Source organism: Onychostoma macrolepis, chromosome 10 (genome assembly GCF_012432095.1).
Source record: "Onychostoma macrolepis isolate SWU-2019 chromosome 10, ASM1243209v1, whole genome shotgun sequence".
NCBI lineage: Eukaryota > Metazoa > Chordata > Actinopteri > Cypriniformes > Cyprinidae > Onychostoma > Onychostoma macrolepis.
Genome location: NC_081164.1, coordinates 5,449,436 through 5,474,602, shown reverse-complemented (window position 1 = coordinate 5,474,602; position 25,167 = coordinate 5,449,436). Strand labels below are relative to the sequence as shown.

Here is a 25,167-nt window from a genome sequence, read left to right as displayed (position 1 = left end):
GAAGAGCCTTAAATGATTGACTTTGACAGAGTCTGACTCCAGATATACCAAGGTTGACAACTGCTACTTTCATGTGTAATTATTTTTGGTAGCCTACATTTTTAGGATGATTGCGATCCTACACGTAAGTTATGGTGGTGTCTTGAACACCAGATTAACTGTGTTCCTTCTGATTAAGTGCAGATCTTTAACATTGGATTATACAGTGTAACACCCAGCAGAAGTTCAGGTCTTCCTGTGCTGAAGACGCCGGCGCTGACTGATAGACCAGTTACTGTAGCTTCAAGAAGCCTTGAATTCATCCTCTCGATCTTGACCAGCAGAAGGGAAATAATCCACCTCCCAAATGACGAGGTGTTTGTCGTCCCCATCAACCCCCTGTTGCCGGTTGCTTGATTTGTAGCTCTTTTTGGCCCGAGTGACAGGAGAGGGATGGAATGTTGTTAGAATAGCTGTCAAACTCAAAGACAGTACTTAGCAACACCAGCTGGAGTCGATGGAGTGTGCTGCTGTTGTAGGCCCTGAGGGTGCCATCATTCAGCAGGCCTGCGAGTCGCGGTCTGCAGCTGGGCCGGAGCGTGAGCGTTCAGCAGGCCGAGTGGAAGGCATCGTTTTTTGCTCACATAAATCACATAGAAAAGGGTTGTTACCAGTGCTAACTTTTTAGAAAGGTGATTTCAATCACAGCTCTGAATTTGTGGCATTCATGCGTTGAATGCCTGTGTAAATGAGTAATTGCATGGTCTGAGTAGCTAATGACAGCCATTCTCTTCAAATAGCCTGTTTCACTCAAACTTTAGTTACTCAATTAAGTTCCACTCTACCTGAACATTACACCTCGGGTAAGTCCGGCCCAGAAATGCTTTCAACTAAAGGACGAGATGTTTGCCTGTCAGGCGTATTAATGGGATCTAGTTCAACAGGTTCTCATGTCCTGATAAAGTGGGTCTCGCCTAAAGTCAAGTGAAACATCAATTACAACTAATGATAAATTTTGTAAATGACCAAGCTAATGATTATTAGGATAATCATTCAACTGTATTGGTGATTAATGCTACAATTATTCAACTGCTCTACAATAAGTCACATCTTGTCAATTTAACCATTTTAAAACAGCATTTAATTACCATCATAGCAATTTAATGTTAAAAAAAAAAAACTTTAATTCAAAAGTACAAAAGTTTAATTCAATGAAAAATTTAAAGGACCTATCTCCTTTCACTCTTTTTTTTTTCTTTCTCCACTCTCTATCTCTTTTTAATTGAGCCAGATAGTAACAATAGCCTCATAATAAAATATACTTAAAAAAAAAAAAGTAATTAAAAAGTAATAAAATATAAAATATATATATATATATACACACACACACACACACACACACACACAGATGCATCTCAATAAATTAGAATGTCGTGGAAAAGTTCTAATTTGTCACCATATTCTAATTTGTTGAGAGTGAATTGGTGGGTTTTTGTTAAATGTGAGCCAAAATCATCACAATTAAAAGAACCAAAGACTTAAACTACTTCAGTCTGTGTGCACTGAATTTATTTAATACATTTGAGTTGAATTACTGAAATAAATTAACTTTTCCATGACATTCTAATTTATTGAGATGCACCTGTATATATATGTGTATATATGCATGTATGTGTATATATAATATATATAATATATTTACATGACCAACTTTATTAATTGAACTGGTTAAAGCTCCATCTTCATTTCTTGTCACATCATGGTCTGGTTAAAAAGCATTGTCATATGAGTCTAAAATAATCCCATGTTATCCCATGTTAAAAAAATCCCATTTTGTGAGATCAAAAGACTATTAAACAACAAAAAATAACAACAAAAATATGAACATACTTATCAACATTTTGTAATGCAATATTGACTATTTGGCCCTAATCAACGCTATTTGCAGCTTCTTGAACTTTTGAAATGTTATTTCTGAGTCATTTTCTGAATATTTATTGTCAATGCTGAAAACAGTTGTGCTGCTTAATGTTTTTGTGGAAACTGATATTTATTTGAGGATTTTTTGAATGAATAGAAAGTTTTTAAATAACAGCATTTATTTGAAATAAAAATCTTTTGTTACATTAAAGTACTGTCGCTTTTGATTACTTCAATGCATCCTTGCTAAATAACAGTATTTTTATTTTTTTTTCAGAAAAAAAACTTACTGACCCCAACCTTTTCAACGATAGTTAATATAATATAATATAATATAATTTAGTAGTTCTTTAAAGAAACGTTAAAACTGTTGCAGCAATATTTATTTCTGATTTATTGCCACGTATGCACTGCATATACAAACTACTCAAAGAATGTAAAAGTTCTTGTACTTTGTTTTAATACATGTTTATTTCAGTCCTATCAAAGCTGTATCTTTCACTGTCTGGACAGTGGCCATGATAAACATGCTCTCAGCTCATATTGGCAGCCCTTGTTTTATAGATTTGAAAAGAGGTAGAGTGTTCGGTTCTCTACACAGTCAATGTGTTTTAATAGTCTTTGGCTCATTACTTTCTTTCTGTCTTTCTAGTTTTCTATTAGCTCATGCCACAGACTAAACATTTTCAAACACAGTCAGTGGCTCAGACGAACGCATGGCACGCTCTCTCGGTTGCTGAAAAACAAATTTCCAGCCTCTCTGCAGTGCGGTTTTCAGTGCACCATAAATACGAAGAATAAACAAGTGTTCCATTTGTGAGGGGAAAAAGATTTTTCGTTACTTGACAGCGTTAACGTGAAATAAATCACCCAGATGTTGGAGGCTCCGTCTGATGTAGTTTGTTCCCCTTGAGCTTGTTGTGGAGAAAGCATTCAGTCATAGTTGCCATGAGGGCAGGTGTAGTCGAAAGAAGCTCTGTACCCGCTGGGGCGATCTGTGTCGTCAGCGCCCGCCGTCTGAGCTGGGGGATTTGCAGTGGCACATTAATGCCTGTAGACACCAGTGTCAACAGTCCAGCCTTGATGTTATTGACTTTTCCAATTCCTGCAATTCTGGCGTGGGATTTGTAGAATACACTTTATTTTTAGGCACCTTTCAAATTGGTGTGTATGATTAGGAGAGAATTTTATATGGCCATTAATATCGTCTTAATCCTCTTGCAGGATACAGGTTTTTTTAATGTAAGCATTTGTAGTCGGAAACTCATTTCATTGGATAATACTGCGTTTCAGCATTGTCTGTACATCACATGATGAGCTGTTGTCCAAGGCTTGTTGTCATTTGTTTAAACATTGTAAGAGTTTAAACATTCCAGTCCCATTCCAGAATCTCTTTATTTTATTGTGAGTGGTTTCTTAAACCAGACAGAAAAAGGTCTAATAATTTTGGGGAAAAAATTATATTTAAAAGAAAACAAAATATTTAGTCTAGCATTTTACATTAATACATTATCAGTTTGCTGACATGTAGTTTACACCTGGATAATTTTGCTTTGACATAATATTGATTTTACCTTCCATATAGAAAATGGATTTAACATCTAATAAAATGCAGTTACAGGAAAATGCATATGATGATTGGACTTTTCTGAATATTTTTTTTATTGCATATTTATTAAATATTCACACTCGCACATCTCTCCCCATTATAAAACAAAAAGCTTTATATAAATTCTTGAATGAATTGCATTTAAAGCCGTTATAAAAAAGCTGTGAGCATGCATTTTATATTAAGTTGCAACGTTGCATGACAACTGTAAAATAATTGGCTAAGGAACTATATTATTTAGTGAAAGAATTGTTGATTCTGCTTATTATTTTCTTGAATGTAACTATTTATTGAACTTTGTGTCCAAAACCCTGTTCTCTGTGGTAAAATTGCTGCAAGGCACATTATCTTGGGATGTTTGTTTGCTGTCATCTTTCTGGTTTATGTTTCACTTGCAAATGAAAAAATGCCATCAAATAAAGCTGTTATAATATCATAGAGGACATGACAGAAGTGTTTTATTCCATTAGATGCTGACATTTGCCATTTGTCATTCGCTTCTCTTTTTTCCCCTTATTTTGTAGTGTTCGCTCCGACTATTTTGAAGGATGGGAGAGCCTCAGTGTTACATAAACACATTTTGATGTGTTTCCCATTTCATTTGTTTAATCCTTTCAGTATATATGTCTGTATATCACATGTGTTTCCTTATAATTTGAATAAAATCCATCTCTTTATAGCGCAGAAAGTCATTTGGACTGCAAACGTCATAAATTTTGGCCTTTGCACTGATGAGGGTCTTAGGACCTACATTTTGGCATTGGCGATATGATTATTCTTGGAAGGAAGTGGCCCACAGGAGCTGTCATCTTCATCTAAGTTTATAGCAGTATAAACTTTATGTATTTCATAGTTATGTCCATATGATAGTAATAACTTCTGCTCTGGAATTCGGCTGTTTTTCTTTTCATGTAAATCCTTTCAAGTTAGTCACACTACTATATATATATATATATATATATATATATATATATGTATGTATGTATGTATGTACAGGTGCTGGTCATATAATTAGAATATCATCAAAAAGTTTATTTATTTCACTAATTCCATTCAAAAAGTGAAACCCCTACAGTATAAATTCTGGGTATCTCTTGTTCTTTGAAACCACAATAATGGGGAAGACTGCTGACTTGGCAATGATCCAGAAGACGAACATTGACACCCTCCACAAAGAGGGTAAGTTACAGAAGGTCATTACTGAAAGGTGTGGCTGTTTACAGAGTGCTGTATCAAAGCATATTAAATGCAAAGTTGACTGGAAGGAAGAATTTGGGTAGGAAAAGGTGCACAAGCAACAGGGATGACTGCAAGCTTGAGAATACAGTCAAGCAAAGCCGATTCAAACACTTGGGACAGCTTCACAAGGAGAGAACTGAAGCTGGAGTCAGTGCATCAAGAGTCACCACGCTCAGATGTCTTCAGGAAAAGGGCTACCAAGCCACTTCTGAACCAGAGACAACATCAGAAGCATCTTAACTGGGCTGTGGAGAAAAAGAACTGGACTGTTGCTCAGTGGTCCAAAGTCCTCTTTTCAGATGAAAGTAAATTTTACATTTCATTTGGAAATCAAGGTCCCAGAGTCTGAAGGAAGAGTGGAGAGGCACAGAATCCATGTTGCTTGAAGTCCAGTGTGAAGTTTCCACAGTCAGTGATGATTTGGGCTGCCATCTCATCTGCTGGTGTTGGTCCACTGTGTTTCCTGATGTCCACAGTCAACGCAGCCATCTACCAGGACATTTTAGAGCACTTCATGCTTCCTTCTGTTGACAAGCTTTATGGAGATGCTGATTTCATTTTCCAGCAGGACTTGGCACCTGCCCACACTGCCAAAGGTACCAAAAGCTGGTTCAATGACCATAGTGTTACTGTGCTTGATTGGCCAGCAAACTCGCCTGACCTGAACCCCATAGAGAATCTATGGGGTATTGTCAAGAGGAAGATGAGAGACAACAGACCCAACAATGCAGATGAGCTGAAGGCCACTATCAGAGCAACCTGGGCTCTCATAACACCTGAGCAGTGCCACAGACTGATCGACTCCATGCCACGCCGCATTGCTGCAGTAATTCAGGCAAAAGGAGCCCCAACTAAGTATTGAGTGCTGTACATGCTCATACTTTTCATTTTCATACTTTTCAGTTGGCCAAGATTTCTAAAAATCCTTTCTTTGTATTGGTCTTAAGTAATATTCTAATATTTTGAGATACTGATTTTTGACTTTCATGAGCTGTAAGCTCTAATCATCAAAATTAAAAGAAATAAACATTTGAAATATATCAGTCTGTGTGTAATGAATGAATATATTATACAATTTTCACTTTTTGAATGGAATTCAATTGAAATAAATCAACTTTTTGATGAGATTCTAATCATATGACCAGCACCTATATATATATATATATATATATATAAAATATATAATAATAGACCGATTGATCCTTGAAGGGAAGTTAATTTCTCTTATCTAGATTGTAATCGCTCTTGTTTTCCCTCAAAGGTGACAGTAAGCCGAGCAGTGAGGCGGTGACAGAGTACCTGGAGAGCAGGAAGAAGTATGAAGACATGAGGAAGAAGAAACTGAAGAAAGGTTCTGGCCGAGAGGCTCAGGTATGTCTTAGATTTTCTTCAGCTCTTATAATGGTAAAGATTAGATTTGGAAAGTTCTGGCTTATTCCAGCTTGAAATAAATGACAAGTTTCTTCTTAAAGGAACAGGTTACCTAAGAATGAGAATGCTGCCATCATTTACTCAAGTTCCAAAACTTTTTGACTTTCTTTCTTCTGTGAAACACAGGAGAATTTATGAAGAATATTGTGGCAACTTGTGTGCTTTATTGCAAGTTCAAAGTCTAAAGTCATGCTCTGTGACAGACAGAGTGAAATTTTATTCATTATTTATTGATAATGCGATATTAATACTAAATTACTTCAAATGCACAAAACATAAAGCACAAGACTTATTATTAGTTTATGTTGAAACACTAAATACAATGGTAGAAGACTGGAAAAAAAGGCAAATTCTCCCAAGTGTCGAGAATTCAGACAGTCGACATGTCATAAATATTGCCATTAATGCAAAGAAAAAATGTGTAACACATCCTTTCTGCAGACGCAAACAGTGGTAAATGATGTGTTTTTGTGTGTTTTTCTTCAAATGACATTAACTTTGGCTGTATGTAGTTCATTTTACATTCCCTTCGCTTGTTTTCACTATTAAATACAAAAGTCTATCATAAAGAACAAGAAGTGCTATTTAAACCGTACTGTATTCTACTGTTCCTTTCCTCAAATGTTGAGAGTTTTGCTTGTGGGCTATCATTCAGAATTTGCAAGTTATTTGTTCATGCGGTCTACCACAGAGTCTGACCACAGGCTGTTAGTCAATTATCTGTTGTAAGGTCAATTGAATTATTCATAGCAAAGATTTGACTCAAGAATAAATCGAATGTCACTGCTTGAACGTGCTGGAGGGCATGCCAAAATTTTCAGTGTATGACAGTCTTTTCAGCTGTTTTTGTCCATACAGTTAACATCAGTGGAGTCCCAAACAATACTGGGCCTTATTTACTTTCATTGTTTGGACACACTGAACATTTTTCAAAATATCTTCCATAGAACCCAATACAAAATGTAGTGCCTCACAGATGAATCATATGAAGATTCAAAGTGCAAAAGTTCAATATAAAGTAGAAAAATGTCAATCTTTCACACTACTCAAACTTATATCATCACAAAAAAAGATTTATTTCGATCACTCGACCTTCCTATTGAATAGAAGAATGGAAGTCATACAGGTTTGGAATGAAATGAGGGTGATGACAGGATTTTCTAGATGATCTCTCCCTTTGAATATGCACAGAGCTTTTTTTTTTTTTCATTCAAAAACACCCGAAAGTCAAAATAACAAACTTTCTCTTGCCTCTAAAGACACTCGCCCTTTTGGACCGCTTCAAATCCAAACTATCATCTGTGATTTCGGAGTCTCCTAGTGTTCCAGAGGAAGACGTCGAGGAACTTGGCGAGGATGACGATAAGGGCTGGTGAGTTGCTTTTACTTGCTTCTCCATTCCTACAGAGGTTTAATGCACTAATGGACTTGCAGTTGTCTGTGATCAAATGCATTCTCAATAACTCGCGCCTCATTGGTTGTCCCGATGCACAGCTACTGTTTCGCATTAAGGTAGCAGAGCTATTTATTTGGACTAACATAGCGAAACGTTCATACCTCTCTCCACATCAGGCACAGCTGCTTGCCTTAAGTGTGCCTGAGCCACCTCGATCTCCAGCCAAGTAATGCGTTTGGCTCTGCAGTGCGCTGACACCATTAGAACAGTATGCAGTGTTTGTTTTTGCTGCACTGCAATAGCCACTTGTGGAGAAGTAGTTTTCTCAGCTGACTTAACTGAGTAAATAACTGCTTCAGCAGACGGAGTGCCCAGATGGAACGTGTCTCACCCACCGAACGCCAGACAGGTCACGTCAACCTGCAGTCGGACGCGTGCTGTCTTTTTAACAGACGCTCATTACGGGTGCCAGCAGAACCAGCGCCCGGTGATAAACCATTGTTGGAATTTTCCATAACACCAGCATATGTTTTGGATATAGGCGTGCTGGTGTCCATACCAGGCTTTTTAATCAGCATAACCAGCGAGCTGGTCAACTAGCTTCACTTTGAAGACCAGGTTTTGGATCCAGGATGCAGCTCCACCAACATCAAACCAGCACTATCCACCAACTTTGAAAATGAAAGACTTTTGTCTATTCTGTCAGATACTTCCTAGTTTGACTCCTCCAGCCCTTTTAAATCTGTAGGGAAGAGTGGGGTGTGTCGCACACCTTAATTCAGAAAACACTGTACAATATTTTTTACATGCAACTATATATTTAGAAAGATTCCATCACATCCAGCTGTCTGTGGCATGACAGCTAAAATTAATTTTGTCATTGCAAACTTTTTGCAAACCAGGGCCCAAAATATATATGACGTGTTAATGTTCAGTGTCTAAATCATGTATTTTTTGGCTATATTTTTAGCCATGAATTAAAACATTTTTCCAAAATGGTGCCTGTGCCAGTGACTATGAAAAACATAGCCTAAATATAGCAAATAAAATGCAAATGCAAAAAAAAAAGAGAAATAAAATCCAAATAATGTTCAGAAAAGTAGGCTTTAAGAATGGAATTGTTTTTTGTTTTTTCTTATGTTCATAATTTTATTTGGATTATATATCATTTACATTTTTCCCAGTGCTACAGGTTTACCCCTAACATAGGGCAAGTTTTTACTGAAAAGTTATATTTTTGGATCAGTTATCAACACTTGCTTATTATTTCAGTTAATGGCAGGTCAGGTATTAGTAAAAAGTGGCACATCTTACCCCACTCTTCCCTGTGGATCGTTTTCACGATATCACTCACTACTAGGCGTTGTGTCGGACATTGTTTATGTCATGAGCTGTAACAACTGCCTCGTCTGTCTGTATGTCACTGGAGACGTTCCAATCCAACAGCGTACTATGAGATTATGAAGACAGAAAATAAATAATTACCATGTCACAGCGGTGCTAGATCACTAAATCACACACACCACTCACTGAGCAAATATTAAGTCTGTTCGGTTTTATTTTTGCTCTCTGTTAAATATGAAGACTAAACACAGTTTAGATTTTCTTTTTGGCATCCTCTAGATTATTTTTTTTTCAGTCCTCATCTGATGGGACCATTTCCATGTCAGGCCGAGGGTGTTATTGACAGCTGAGTTCTTTGGCCAGGATAACATTTATGATGCTGCAAAATGAATCAGGCTCCAGGGAGCATCAATCTTAATGCTGTATGCAAGGCACAAAGTTATAGCCCTGATTGTGTGCTTAAGTACACAAATAGAGTATCAATTAGAAATGTTTCGGTTAGATTCTGTTTTCTCCATAATCTTCCTACCACATGTGATGAAGATGCATGTGTTTGTAAGTACGGCCTCTGAGATGGCAGTAGGTACTTAAAAACTGATTTTGCTCATCCACATTTATGGCTTTCAGTTTGAAAGATGTGTTTTTCTATTTAATGAACGCTCAACTTGATTGGACATTACTGTGATTCATAGATATGCTTTATTTCTAAAGCCCTGCCATGACCAATGCGTCACACGGCACTTCTAGTTTTTCCGAGGATTATGGGAAGCAGACTGGTAAATCATTCTGTTTTTTCGGTCTCACTTAAAACGTATAGCCTCAGCAGTTTGCTTTTTTGGGTCCCGCACTAACGTATACCCTATCCATTGATACAGTTCATTGAAAACCCAGGGTAGTTTTCCATTGGAAGCGTTTGAAGTGACTCTGCGGGTTGGATGTGGCGCGTTTACGCTTAACCATTTGGTAGACGTCCGCTGCAGTCGATTCGCACTTTTGCAGGAAAACCGTAAATCACAATCAAACATAAAGAATGCGGTCGGGCGCATGCCTCTGCGGAGAGTAATGTCTTTATGCTTGATTAATTATCAGTCTTAATGGTGCGCGAGTCCGTGCCGCAGCCGCAGCGGTGACGTGCTGAGGATAAAGTGAAGATCTGTCAGACCGTCGTCCTCCCTCTTCACGCCGCAAGCCACCGCAGGGAAATGAATGGACACGGTGTTTTTCTCTCGTATTCACTTTTCATCAAAGACCTGGAGTCTTTATCTAAATATATGCACTCAGATGCTCCAACAAATACCACATGTGAGCGCAAAAGGGGGTGCCGTCTGAGCCCATGTTTCCTATCAGTTACTTCGTCTTCAGGATGGACTGTCATTGCTGTCTAAGGACCCCCACGATGCTGGGACGTTTTAGGTCTGACTCCGGAGAGGAGGAGGGACGGGAGGCCCCCAGTGCTAGAAAAACAGCAGTGGGAAGGCTGTACCACTTTCTGAACGCCTGTTGCACCCCACGAACGGAACATGGGTTACAACAGGTCAGACACTGGAAGTCAAGTCTGGGCCAGATTGTAAACTATTCCATCTGTGTCTGTGTCTACAAAAACCCCTTTTCGCCCAGGAGCCCAGGCCTCCGCTCCCGCTTCCCCCTCTTTCGCAAAAGCGAAAGAAAAATAAATTCAGGAAGTGGCTTCCGAGGGCCTCGGCATCATGGCGGGGGCCCCTCCCTGATAAGAGCCCCAATCAAACGGTGGGATTTTTGCGCGAGCCATAACTCTAGGCGAGGAGTCCGACGGGCTGTCATCACCGAGACTGCTAGACAAATTATCAGAGCCGGCTGCTTTACGCGACGGGAGTCCTGCGGGTCTGCCAGAGTATAGCCATGACATTCTAGATGAGCTGTCACATCTCCTACGGACTTCAAATGGACGCAAGCATGCACACACGCACACACTCGGCCGAACACTTAAAAATGGGCTCGCACGCACTCGCAGACTCTTTATGCGTCTTTTTGGCTGAATCCAGGGGTTCTGCGATAGCTCAAAAATAGCAGTGTGGCGGATTACTTACCAACGAGAGCGCTCATAATTTTAGAGAGCAGGCCGATTCCATTCTCGGTTCCTTCATGCATTCGTCTTGACTCGGACAACCGGCTCAATTTAAAAATCTTCCTTCAGCTCCTACAGTTACTTCCTGACACACTTCTGCAAAACCACCAAAACTTGCACCGTATTGAATGACAGCTGGGAGTCGATGAGTTATTGAAACGTCCCGTCAGGTCTTGTTCTTTCAAACCAGCCTTGGGCTTTGGAGGCGAGTGCGTTTAGTATGATACCTGCACCGCAGATTTGGATTTGTGAAGGATACAGTCTTTCCAGAAATTCTGACCTTCACCAGAATAGCTCAAACAGGTGTGGAATGTCAGTTCCTTTAGCATCTTTCTTTGGTTTAGATGAGACCCCAGAGAGCCATTAGGCCGTGTCCGTGATGTATAACAATGACCTGTTTCACCCTTCCTGACATTTCTTTGAGGTTCTCTCCGTGTCTTGATTTAGACAGTTCCTCTGTAGCCATCATCTCAGTATGAAATGTAGGTCAACAGAGCAGAGGTGAGAAGTGTGGATATGCACCTCATCCTAGGCTTACTCCAAAAACAATGCCCTAAATATGACCTCAAACAGAATGAAAATCCATTCGTCGTTTACTCCTGTCGTTCCAAACTTGTATGACTGACTTACTTCTGTAGAACACAAAAGAAGATATTTTGAAGAACACTGACGGTGAAAGTTAATGGGGAGCAAAGCAACATTGGACCCCATTAACTGTGATTGTAAAGATGGATGGGTTTGGAACAACATTAGTAATTTCTCTTTAAATATCTTAGCGTGGACATATGAAATCATAGAAGCTGTTAGTAGAACCACTCCGATATGACAGAACTGTAGTTCTGTGTCCTGTTGGCGTAGTGTAAACTGTGTCTTGGATTGGGCTGCAGTCTTCAGGAGTCCTCAGGAAGCGACTTTTGCCAGCTGTGAGCTCTTCTTTCTGATGCTGGCACTCAGGAATGCTCTGTGGAATGTTATTTTGCCTGCCAATCACCTGCAGCCCTGCCGTGAGGAGAGAGAGAAAGAGCATTGCTGAAGAAATGCAATGTAGATGAGCATCTGTGCTGTATTATTGAGACCTCTTACATGTTGCATCGCTATAGAGGCTTAAGCTGAAGATTAGTCCTTCAGTTAACCCTACCCTAGTCCCATGCATAGGTTTGCTGCTGTGCTGAATAGGTTTGTCTCATGCAAATGATGTAATGAGACATTCAGTCAATTAACTGGTTACAATGCAATTGCATGTGTGTGTAATTTTATTTTTACTGCCAAACTGGTCAATCCGTCACACAGTCAACTGTCAAGAAATGTTCATGCTTTAGAAATATCATGGGTGGATAAGTAAGTAAATGTGTGTGTGTGTGTGTGTGTGTGTGTGTGTGTGTGTATACAGGTGCTGGTCATATAATTTGAATATCATCAAAAAGTTGATTTATTTCACTAATTCCATTCAAAAAGTGAAACTTGTATATTATATTCATTCATTACACACAGACTGATATATTTCAAATGTTTATTTCTTTTAATTTTGATGATTAGAGCTTACAGCTCATGAAAGTCAAAAATCAGTATCTCAAAATATTAGAATATTACTTAAGACCAATACAAAGAAAGGATTTTTAGAAATCTTGGCCAACTGAAAAGTATGAAAATGAAAAGTATGAGCACTCAATACTTAGTTGGGGCTCCTTTTGCCTGAATTACTGCAGCAATGCGGCGTCGCATGGAGTCGATCAGTCTGTGGCACTGCTCAGGTGTTATGAGAGCCCAGGTTGCTCTGATAGTGGCCTTCAGCTCTTCTGCATTGTTGGGTCTGGTGTCTCTCATCTTCCTCTTCACAATACCCCACAGATTCTCTATGGGGTTCAGGTCAGGCGAGTTTGCTGGCCAATCAAGCACAGTAACACTATGGTCATTGAACCAGCTTTTGGTACCTTTGGCAGTGTGGGCAGGTGCCAAGTCCTGCTGGAAAATGAAATCAGCATCTCCATAAAGCTTGTCAGCAGAAGGAAGCATGAAGTGCTCTAAAATGTCCTGGTAGATGGCTGCGTTGACTGTGGACATCAGAAAACACAGTGGACCAACACCAGCAGATGACATGGCAGCCCAAATCATCACAGACTGTGAAAACTTCACACTGGATTTCAAGCAACACGGATTATGTGCCTCTCCACTCTTCCTCCAGACTCTGGGACCTTGATTTCCAAATGAAATGTAAAATTTACTTTCATCTGAAAAGAGGACTTTGGACCACTGAGCAACAGTCCAGTTCTTTTTCTCCACAGCCCAGTTAAGATGCTTCTGACGTTGTCTCTGGTTCAGAAGTGGCTTGGTAGCCCTTTTCCTGAAGACCTCTGAGCGTGGTGACTCTTGATGCACTGACTCCAGCTTCAGTTCTTTCCTTGTGAAGCTGTCCCAAGTGTTTGAATCGGCTTTGCTTGACTGTATTCTCAAGCTTGCGGTCATCCCTGTTGCTTGTGCACCTTTTCCTACCCAAATTCTTCCTTCCAGTCAACTTTGCATTTAATATGCTTTGATACAGCACTCTGTAAACAGCCACACCTTTCAGTAATGACCTTCTGTGACTTACCCTCTTTGTGGAGGGTGTCAATGTTCGTCTTCTGGATCATTGCCAAGTCAGCAGTCTTCCCCATTATTGTGGTTTCAAAGAACAAGAGATACCCAGAATTTATACTGTAGGGATGGTCATTTATTCAAACTCAAATGTAAATATTCTAATATTTTGAGATACTGATTTTTGACTTTCATGAGCTGTAAGCTCTAATCATCAAAATTAAAAGAAATAAACATTTGAAATATATCAGTCTGTGTGTAATGAATGAATATAATATACAAGTTTCACTTTTTGAATGGAATTAGTGAAATAAATCAACTTTTTGATGATATTCTAATTATATGACCAGCACCTGTGTATATATATATATATTGATTGATTGATTGATTGCACCAATCGCAGTGGGAATAAATGACAGATTTTTCATTTTTGGATGAGTTATTTCCTTAAACATGCTTTGAAACATGCTTTTTGTGGACTCATCATAGACGGAAGTCTGCTCTGATTCGATCTGTTCCACTGGGAAATTCCCAGCACTTGTAACTCTGATTTTGATGATTTAGTGGCCTGTGAGCTGTGCTTTGCTGTTCTTTTGAACTGAACTCTGTTTCCCCTTGTGATTTAGGATGGCCCATGTTCTGCACTTTGATGAACAAACCAGAAAGGTAAAAGATGCCAACATGCAGGACGAAGACACATTCGAGATCTATGATCCACGCAACCCCGTCAACAAGAGGAGACGAGAGGAGAGCAAAAAACTCATGAAAGAGAAGAAAGCCAGGAGGTGAGACTGCAGCTACACCCAAAATGCCCGTCTGGAGTGACTCCTATCGTTAGAAATGGTGCAACATAAGGCGGATAAGCATTTCTAGCTGAGAAGAATTGTATTAACTGTGTGTGGGAGATATCTGCAAACTCTTTATTGAAAAGACATTCATTTCTGTCTACAAATTTTGAGGATGCTTATGATGATGGCAAGCATTTATTGTTTTTAACCCATAGAGGAAAGGCAATGCCGCCATCTTATTCCTCAGTGAATTTGTTTTGCATCTTTATGCAAAACAAACCTCTTCATGCACCAGTTTAATCATTCTCTTGAAATGACAGTGTACATTTTCATCACGGTAATAAAATGTATTATTTCTGATATTTAAGCATTGTTGTCCACTTTGTGACCTAACTAATAAATTGATTAAATTCACTGTCCAACTACACAGACCAACTAATCCTAAAACAGACATCAGTCATAACACAACTGAAGCCAATACAGATAGAGGGTAAGGTGGCCATTACTTGACACAAAAATGTATTAAAATTTAAAATGTGCACTTATGAGGACTTATTTCTGGACTCCCATTGCTGATAATATGAGAGCATTAGTTTGTTAGACAAGATTGTTGGGTCATGATTGGTTACTATACGGTGTGAAAATGCATGCATTGATCCAATATTGTAACAAAATTCATTGCATAGCTGTAATGAAAATAATAATAATAGCAAATATGTTGCAGAAGCCACGCATGCTCTCAGACACAGAATGTGCAAGATTGAAGAAATGCACACTTTAAATGAAGAAAGTTGAGTTGGTATTTTCAAGTTTTTTTTGTTATCAAGTTGTTAGCAGCCCCAGTTGGAATATTTGGAGAATATACTTAAAAATGTGTTTTTACTTGATTGTGTTTATTACACGTTATATGCCATTAATCATGTAATAGCTAATAGTTTCCACCCCTTCTGAATGACATTTATAATTAAATGATTGTTTTGGTATATTGTCATGATACTCAAATAATTTGCGCATATAAAGTAACGTTTGTTTTATTATTTTTTACATTTACTTGGTTCAATAATCATTTCAATGCAATGGCAGCTTCTCATATCTCTACTTCGTAGCATCGGCCATGACTGCCAATCGTAAAAGAGAAGCCGTGAAAATGTGCGAAAGCTGGATACACTCCACATCTGCCCTGAATTGAGCAAGTCCGAACCTCAGAGTTCAACCTGTCCATTAAATAACAGCAGTAATGCAAGACACACATGTCCGTCGTGAAGTAAACCAGAGTCACGCTTGACTCAACCTGCAGCCGTACGTCAAAAAAATACAATCTGAATCATAGTTTGCACAGCCAATTTTGATTCTCCAACCAAAACCGTCCCATTGGTTTAAAACTGTGCCTATCGTTTTTCCTGTCGTTCCTATCGGTCTCAAATGTTGTTACCAAAGAGCCGAGTCCATTGGCGCTCTTGATGTTGCCGGCTGACTGTGGTTTGGTCTAAATGATCTACCACGAGTGTGCAGACCAGCAGCGCAGTTTGGCCAGCGTGCAACCTTTTACTGCTCCTCTGGGATCACGCTTAAATTTTCATATGGAACAGGAAGGAGAGTTAATGTTACACCATAAGAGCCGCGTGGCCAAAGCCGCTGCAAATTTAAACCAGGTGAGACGCACCAAAGACAGTGCAGCTACTAGCGCTCTGACTCACTCTACTGTGCCTCTGTCACATGGAGACTTTTATAAAACCACTGGGTCTGCGATTTCAACACATCATTACACCACGTACACGTTCAGGGCAGTTCCTAAACACAACAGGGACTGAGCTGATGAATTATGGTGGATGTATGGAAGGAGAGTTGCTGTCTGTAATAATAATAATAATAATAATAAATAAATAATAATTTAGATTTTCAGTGCAAAAGATAGAATGTTGTCAATAAATATTATGCAAATTAAACGATCATACGACTGAATGAGCAAAATTTTATCATTTAAAATATTACACTGAAAAAGGCTTTGAAACAATTTTCATTCAGAAATTGCTAGTACACTTCATAAATAATTGCAAAGAAACAGCAAGTTAACACAATGAATAAACCGTAGAAAGAATGAAGTGGCATTTTCTTGTACAACGTACTCCAGTAATCTGCTTCAAAAAATAATGATGTATAGTCTACAATACAGTAACACATTTAATGTGTGACTTATTAAATATGTGCTCTGAGCAATTTCCATTTGGTGACAATTTATTTCTTGTGTTGGCCATTGAAACGGCAATTGTAGATAAAACTTAATTTCTTTTAATTATTTTATTTAAATTTTTATTTTATACAGAGCCCTGCATATAAAATGGAAAAAACTAATTAGTAATTTGTTTACATAACATAGCTCATTAAATCATCGCCATGTTTGGTTAATTTATTTTCTTTTAGGTAAATCATGGCCATGTTATACTAATTTGTTCTCTCTTTCTCAATTCAATTGTGGCCACGACAATAAAGATAATAATCAAGTCATTGGCAAAATTCTTAATGCGTAAGTGGGAATCTGTCATTTAATTTAATATTTTATATACATGTATTTTGAAAATTTCCCAGATGGATTTTAAGATGTATTTTACAAATATTTCATGATTTTTATTTGCATGTCTTTTCAAAAAGAACCAGGATGTGCTGTGTTGGTGCTGAGACTGGGTCTTGGTCATGCATTTGACTTTATATTTGAATTTATTTGATTTGATATTTGTCGTCATTTTCAGCTTAACTTCAAAGTGCTAATTCACATCAGGTCTTTTGCAGGTGGGTGGAGATCCCAGAAGTCACACAACTGAGCAGTACTTAAAGAATGCCATGTGTAGTCTAGTTTTACACACATTTTTAGTTTACTGCAGAGTAACATGGGATAAAGGCAACAACATTTTGATTTTATGAACTCTTAAAATGCATTTCATGGGCATGGGGTTAGAACGAAAGCTAGTAAGAAGCACTGTGCCGTATAGGTATACTGTTTACTTGATGTTTAACCAGAGGCTTTTAAAACTTGATGACTTGCATGAGTTTTTGTAGTTGAAGAAACAAGGTTTACACGGTGGACTTTAAGGTGAGAGACGACAAGACAATGTCACTTGCACCGCGACACTGAAAAACACTTAACATTCTTACTCGTCACTGGCCAAGATACAAAATACCCATCATTACTGCTGGTCACATGACTGTGGGAGATTAAATGGAGCAGTAATGTCATTATCTTGCTCACTATCTGCCTCTGCCCTTGTGAATGAGCACTATAAATAGATCACTTAATCCATTTTCCCCGGTCCAGAACAAGACGAATCCTCACTGCCTTTAGGCTCTGCAGAAGCCAAGATCTTTCTGTTCTTTGGCCTCTCTGCTGCAGGAACATGACTTGTCAGGTGATCTTATTACACGTTTGGTTTGATTTGAAACTTTTGGTACAATTGTTTTAGGTACCCTGGTTATGGAAAATGGGGTTGTGTTCTTATTTCGTTTTGGTGACTTAATCTGTTGGAAATGTTTTATTTTTATTTTCGTAATTCATTCCAATAACTTAATGCGTTCAATCATGGCCACATTATTTATTCCCTAAGGATAATCAAATAAGTTGCTTCAGCCAAGTAAGTGTTCATCTTGAAATATTACAAACAATAAAAAAATGTTTTTCTTGCATTTACTTTATTAAAAGATTTAGATTTCACAGCAAAAAGACACATGTACAAATGACCTGAAGGTGGACATTTTTACAATTATACTAAAAGGCCTTTTACTTGCTGTAAAAGGAAAAACTATCAATCAGAAGACAGGAGCATGTAGTGTATTGTGAACAACAGGTTTTTCAGTAAAGTTTTAACTGAGCAGCCTCATAACACTGAAGGGATTCACTTGGAAGCCTGAGTGATATTACCCATGAATCATTTGCTCCTGACGGAAATTATGTTCATCTAAACAGGACTACAGTCTAGTCTGTGTCTCTCCATCCAACACAGTCTGATAACAATCAACTGAAGGGCCGCTAATTGTGTTATAGAGCATAACCGAGACTTCAGAGAGATGATTTCATCTGTCAAGCACAAGAGGTAGATGTCAAGAGGTCTACGTTTCTGACTGAACCTCAGACAGTGTGAAGTAAACTGTCATGTGCTATTTAGCATTACCTTGGCAAATCCGGTGTGTTTGCAGTCCACAATCCACGTTAACATTTAATATAATTAAATTTATACTGTCCTAGCTAAATTCACGTTTCGTTCCTCCTCTTTTATAGTTTTGTTCTTTTAGATTCAGTGTTTTTAGCGTAAAACAATGTACAATTGTACAACATACAATTTTGTTAGACCCAACATACAAGTTAGACCCTGAGTTTGTCTTTCTAATATTTTATCAGAATTGAATGTCTTGTTCTTCTTCTGAAACAACTTTCCTTTTTGACTGGCAATGCCAAGACCTCTTCGTTTCAACCCATTCCCTCCAACCACCATTAAATGACAGAGACTGCAACAATTTTTAAGCTGCTGCCACTTTAAGACTGAATGCACAGGTCTAATATTTTAGCATTTTCCCTGCTGTTCATGTTCACTTAAGACATAACTGAGTGCGTCTTTTTCCGCTCCGTACACTTTAAAACACTTTTTGAGTGTTGAGCACATCCAGCAGGGGACTGTTTTATTATAACTGATATATATATATATATATATATATATATATTTGGACCCCATTGACTTTCACTGAATGGACAAAACTGCAGAAATGCCCTCAGATGGCCGCTGGTAAACACATCCAGTGGGCATCTCATTAAGAATCTGTCACTGGAATGAAATCTGTCAGTAGCAGCAGTGGTGGTGCCAACCGCAGCGTCAGGGAGTGAAATCTGATAGTGTGTAATGATTGAACCATCAACAAAAACACATTCATTTTCCCTCCTGTACTCGCCAGACCTCTGGATCCATGGTGCACTGCTCATGAAGACCTTGGTACTGAAGGAATTTGACGAGACCGATCTGGAATGAATATTATTTCCCGAAAATTTTAAAGCATAGAAAGGAACCAGTCAAAACAATAAATTAAGCCCAAGTCTTCAACCAAGACCAAGGTTAAACTCTAAAAAGGAAACCTCAAAAATATTTTACCTCGGACTGAACGACATTTTGCATTGAATTACACCCTGGATGGTTGTTATCTAACCTTGCAGTCTGCGACTGTAATAATATTTCCATTTAAGGCCTGCCTGAATGTATACTATGGGAGACCAGCGAAACTTGGGGGCGAGGAAAAACCTTGAACAAATGATTCACCAATGAAGCAATCTGAACTCTTCAACATAGGCTGAACTTTGTCATCATCTCACCTGACACATAAACATCAGAGTCGCTTTCATGGATTATTCATTAGTTTCTATTATTAAACCTCCCAAATGTTGGATATTCTGGAGTTATGATGAAGCTCCTGATGTCTGAGACCATTCAAGAGGCCACGTTTGGGCGGCATGCAAGACTGCCGGGGAGGAAACGGGCTGGTCTGCTTCTTATTTTCATACCTTTTTGAAAAACATGTCTGTGTGCTGCCTTAGAGGAGATGTTTGAAGTACAGTCACATTAATCCACATCTTGAACGCTGACATTTTCTTCATAGCTTCGCCAAAGATAGAAATGGTGTTGTTTGGAGGGACAGTGTCACCAACATTGGATTCTCAGCCAAAGTCAGCAGGCAATTAGTTTAACTGTCCAGTTTCCAGTGAGAGCTTCTGGAGAAGTTAGTTCACCTAAAAATCAAAAGTTCTGTCATCATTTATTTACCCTCATGTCATTCCAAATCTGCATGACTTACTTTCTTCTGCAGAGTACAATTTATTTTATTTTTTTTCTTTTGTGTTCTGGTTATTTTGACCTGGAGAGGATTTTCTTATTTTTTTATTTTTTCAAAAAAATGCTAGCATTGTACAAAACTTACTGCCTTTGGGCAACAACTTCCCACAAGTTGTTTGATAATTCATGCACTTTTCTGGGATTTTCCCACCCAATTTGAAAATTAACCATGGTTTTTCTACAAATAAAACCAAAAAATATGGTTACTATAGTTAAACCATGGTAACCACAAATTAGCCGTGGTTTCGATACACTAGCCATACTTTAACCATGGTATTTGTAGTAAAACTGTGGTTATACAAATGGTAATCAATACACCAAAAACCATGGTTACTACACTTTATAATAAAACCATGGTTATTTTTCATAAGGGACCTTGTTAGGCTTGTGGTGTACTTGTGGGCTACAAAAATTGCTTGTAAATTTCCTGTTAATCCTATGTTTTTGGATTCAAGTATTTATCAACTTTAAATTAACACAGGTTGCATATTTGTTTTTGGAATTAATTGATTGTAGATCTCATTGATCTGAGATTATTATGCACCTCAGTTTTTGAGTGTTTTGTCTACAAGTAATGCTTTTTGTTTGTTAATTAATTAATTAATTCATTCATTCATGTGCATAAGCTCTGATCAATGAGTCCTACAACCAATAAACCTAAAAAAAAAAAAAAAAATACAAAATTTGTGTTAATTGAAAGAAAAAAAGATGACTAGAAGATTAATCCAAGATTTGGTGATAATATAGCATAAAGAGAGATTTACATGCAGTTTTTTTAAAGGCTGGTCATTTTTGACTGGGACCACCAAATTAGCAAAAGGATTTAAGGAAATGGGGTTAAATGGGGTTCAATCAGTGTTTTGTGGACCACATTGACTTTGATTGCCTGGACATAAACGGCTAAAACATTGTTCATATCTTGTTTTGTGGTCCGCAGAAGAAAGTAAGTTATACATTGAGAAAATCTTGGCATTGACGCTCTGTTGCCCAGATTACCCAAGATGGACATCTGCACCCTCACTGATGCTTGTATAAGTACTGGACTCTAGATGTCTCCATAAGCCATCTTTCCATTGAGCGCTAGGGTCAATCATTAAAAACAAGTAGTATACCTCTTATAGGACTGTAACCTTTTTGTTTTTTGTTTCACCGTTCTGCAGTTTGGTAGCAATGGAATATTGTTTGCTTATTCAGAACTGCCTTTGTGTAATGCTGTGCATGAGCTGTTTTTCAGCTGTTCTCTTGCTGTGTTATTGTCATCAGGTTGAGATGAGGTCAACACAAATGTTTCACTAGGATGCCATGGACACACAGCTCAAAACTGCTGCGTCTGGATTGGAGGCTGCTGAAAAGTGTGCATCCTTTATTGGAATCAAATTTCAGCAAAATATCTTCTCTCGCATCATGTTACCTAAATGTCATGGTTTTCCTTTTTAAAAGTTTTTTTATATAGAGGATAACAGTGAATTTAAGAATAAAAGTACTGTATTTTTCCACTATCTTCCATTAAGACTTCGGTCCTAACCAAACTAACCAGCTCTGAGGTGAATCACATTACATTTATTATGATGTAAATAAGTATTATCACAAACTCTTTTAGTTGTCAATAAAGTATAAAAAGCATTATTTTAGAAGGTTATTGCAAAATATACTCTATATATGTTATGGGAGCTGGCAGTCAAAACTAAGGTCTGTTGCACTGTTACACATTTCCAGGGTAAACATAATTTAAAGTATAATTGAATATAATTTTTAGCTAGTAAATTTGAAATCACACTGACAGAAATTGAATAGGATTTGACTTCTGAAATGTCATCGTGAGGGTCTCCGTCAGAGGGTTTCAAGCCCCTTTCTGAATCATGTGCCTCTGTGGTTCTTTAAGGCAGATTAGCCCCAGCTGTGTGTAACCTGGATGGCCTGTGTGCAGAGGGCCGAGCCCTGGGTCAAAGGATACAAAAAGGCCGATGACCAGGAAACAACTGACTGCTTATCTGCTGTTGGCTGTCAAGGAAACACCTTAATTTGTACACTTCCAGCTTCTCTCCACACATTTTTGTTCCCATTCACTCAGGCACATCCAGCCCCCTGCAGTGCTTCTCAGCTGTCTTCTCCGGTCCGTCCTCATTGTTTACTCTAAGGATGGGCACCATCTCTCAACAGCATTTCAGTTCCTCAGTGACTTTTATTAGTAATGGAAAATCTATTAGTTTTGTTGTTGTTTTGCAAACTAATACACTATATATTGGTACTAGTACAAATGTGGTTTGTCAAATGTGAGGCCAAGGTTGGGGCTAGAGTCTCTTTTGTTCAGACTTTATTGACTTTTCACAGTATATTTAGAGGCAGGTATTGACACTGGTTCAAGTCTTACAGTTTGTTGTAAGCTGTCAGTGTTTGATTCATTAAAAAGAACTGAATTATTAGGGTTGTTTGCAGTTGTTGCGCTGTTGCAGTTCCAGTTCTACGGCGTCTTTTAGTTGTTATTTTAAAAACAGAACCGGTTCTAAATAAGATATTATTAGTAGGCTATGGTGATTCACCACCGTAGTTAAAACTGCTGACATGTTTGTTGCTAGAGACCTGAATAACAGTGCTTACCCTGGTTCCCTTAATAGAGAAATAGAATGACAAAACTTTGAACATGTTTTGTTCCTCAAGATAATCTTCACAAATTAACAACTTTTAGTAATTTTAAATCCTAAAAATATAGTCGGAAAAAGTAAAAACAAAAAAAAAACTAAAGTTTCTAAACTAAACGAAGTACACCATGGTAGTAGCAAGACTTCAATATCACCACCATTAAGCTTTTGACAGCTATTTCAGACTTCATTTAAAATCTACAATATTTAAAGTTTGAGTTAGAGTTTGCAAGAGCAATATTATAAACACAACAAGGCTGTGAAAATAACTAGTTTACGAGTTTGTTGTAAAGATGTTAAATATCCCTGAAAACCTCTGTAATTGCATTTAGCCATTTGTTAGCAACTGCCTTTTTAAGACAAATAAAATCTTAAAAAAGTCACGAGTGGTGAATTACAGATGTATTTTACGTTGTGGAATAAAATGTGAAAATATATTGAGCTTGTGTCAACGACAGAGTTTATTTCAGATATTTAACCACAAACCAATTCAAGAAAACCAATTGACTTTGAGATGATGGAACGGAAATTGCAAAAATGCAAACTCATTTCTAGAATTTAGAACTCATCCCACTTATAACATTGGCACAGGCATACAGATTTTTTACAGGAAACTCTATCGCCCCCTTGAGTACTGGAGTGTGTTACTGTCACAGTAATACAATGAAGACAAGGAGATTGTGCAGCAGCAAAACACTGGCCATCTGCATTTGCGTTCTTTCGTGCATGTGTTTCTGGCTGTAGGGTTGGAGTTAGGAAATGAGTGGCAAATGCTTCTTTTCATTGCTGCAGGATTGAAAATAAAGAGTGTAGGAATGTCACACGTGAGAGTTTTACAAAAGGAGGTTTACTTCTAGCCACAAAAGTGATATGGAGATGAGATCGACAGGATAATGGAAGAGCAGACAGTGTCAATACAGATCAGTTGACCAGAATCCGTACCTGCCAACATGCTTTAGCTCCCATAATGCCAGATCTGTTTTACTTTTTCCTCTCTACTGACCCCTGAAATCAACCTTACATTAAGACATACAGAATGGCATAGGGTAGTCTAAATGTTTCTCAGAAAACCAGAGTCTGCTTTTCAAGAGTCAGAATAATAGTGCAAAGGCATTTAGAGGGTGCAGGACAGCAGGTCCTCTTCATTTCATACTGTCTCCATCTATTCCATTAGCAACATGTGCTTAGAGTGGAAGACATTACACTCCCTCACCCTCTCCTTTTTTTACCGCCGTCTTTTAGCCTAAGTGATTGGTTATTGATTTGAGTACAGTTAATCTACTTACCTGCACTCTTCTCAAAGTCAGTATAACATATCATCAAAAATGAGACATCAAGGTGACCTTGGACTTGTACACTGCTTGTACAGCAATGTTCATTTTTGATCTGGCCATGTTAAAGGAATAGCTGTGTCATCATCTCACCATCTTACCAATCAAATGAAATTAGTGCTGACAATATTCATTTTTGCACTGCAGTAGTAGTATTTAAGTATATTTACACAGTCTGTTTAATGCAGCTCAGAGGTGGCATGAATGCATTTACATTGTATTTACAGCTTATGTTTCAATATAACATTCTGAATATAGAAATGATTCAGGAACAAAGCAAGTGAGTGCCTTCATGAATGCGTCATTGAATCATTCACTCAACTGATTTTCAGATTGATTTAGCAAGAAAACACCAATGTTCAGAGACATGCTCTTCTGCTCTGGCTTTGTTTGAAACCATTTTTGTTGTCGAAACAGCAAAAATGAGTACAATATTGTCTATATTTGTCTAAAATGTTTTTTGTAATGGTTGTGTAAAATCAGAATCATATTTGCAATCAAGCTATTTTTTGTTTGATATATCATATGTTCCCTGGACCACAAAACCAGTCTTAAGTGTCAATTTTTCAAAATTGAGATTTATACATCATCTGAATCTGAATAAATAAGCTTTCCATTGATGTATGGTTTGTTATGATTGGACAATATTTGGCCGAGATACAACTATTTGAAATCTGAGGGTGCAAAAAAAATCGAAATACTGAGAAAATCGCCTTTAAAGTTGTCCAAATGAAGTTCTTAGCAATGCATATTACTAACCAAAAATGAAGTTTTGATATATTTATGGTAAGAAATTTACAAAATATCTTCATGGAACATGATCTTTACTTAATATCCTAATGATTTCTGGCATAAAAGAAAAATCTATCATTTTGACCCATACAATGTATTTTTGGCTATTGCTACAAATATACCCCAGCGACTTAAGACTGGTTTTGTGGTCCAGGGTCAC

The 25,167-nt window shown here is 37.9% G+C and overlaps 1 protein-coding gene across 1 annotated transcript in view; it reads left to right on the top strand.

The window, feature by feature from the left end:
• cwc27 (CWC27 spliceosome associated cyclophilin) overlaps positions 1-14,743 on the top strand; it is a 52,991-nt gene extending 38,248 nt beyond the window's left edge. Inside the window, exons 12-14 of the mRNA XM_058789680.1 lie at positions 6,009-6,118; positions 7,438-7,550; positions 14,220-14,743. Of these exons, the coding sequence (XP_058645663.1) occupies positions 6,009-6,118; positions 7,438-7,550; positions 14,220-14,382 (386 nt within the window). The 3' untranslated portion in view covers positions 14,383-14,743. The remainder of the gene's footprint in view (positions 1-6,008; positions 6,119-7,437; positions 7,551-14,219) is intronic.
• Positions 14,744-25,167: the final 10,424 nt, after the last annotated feature.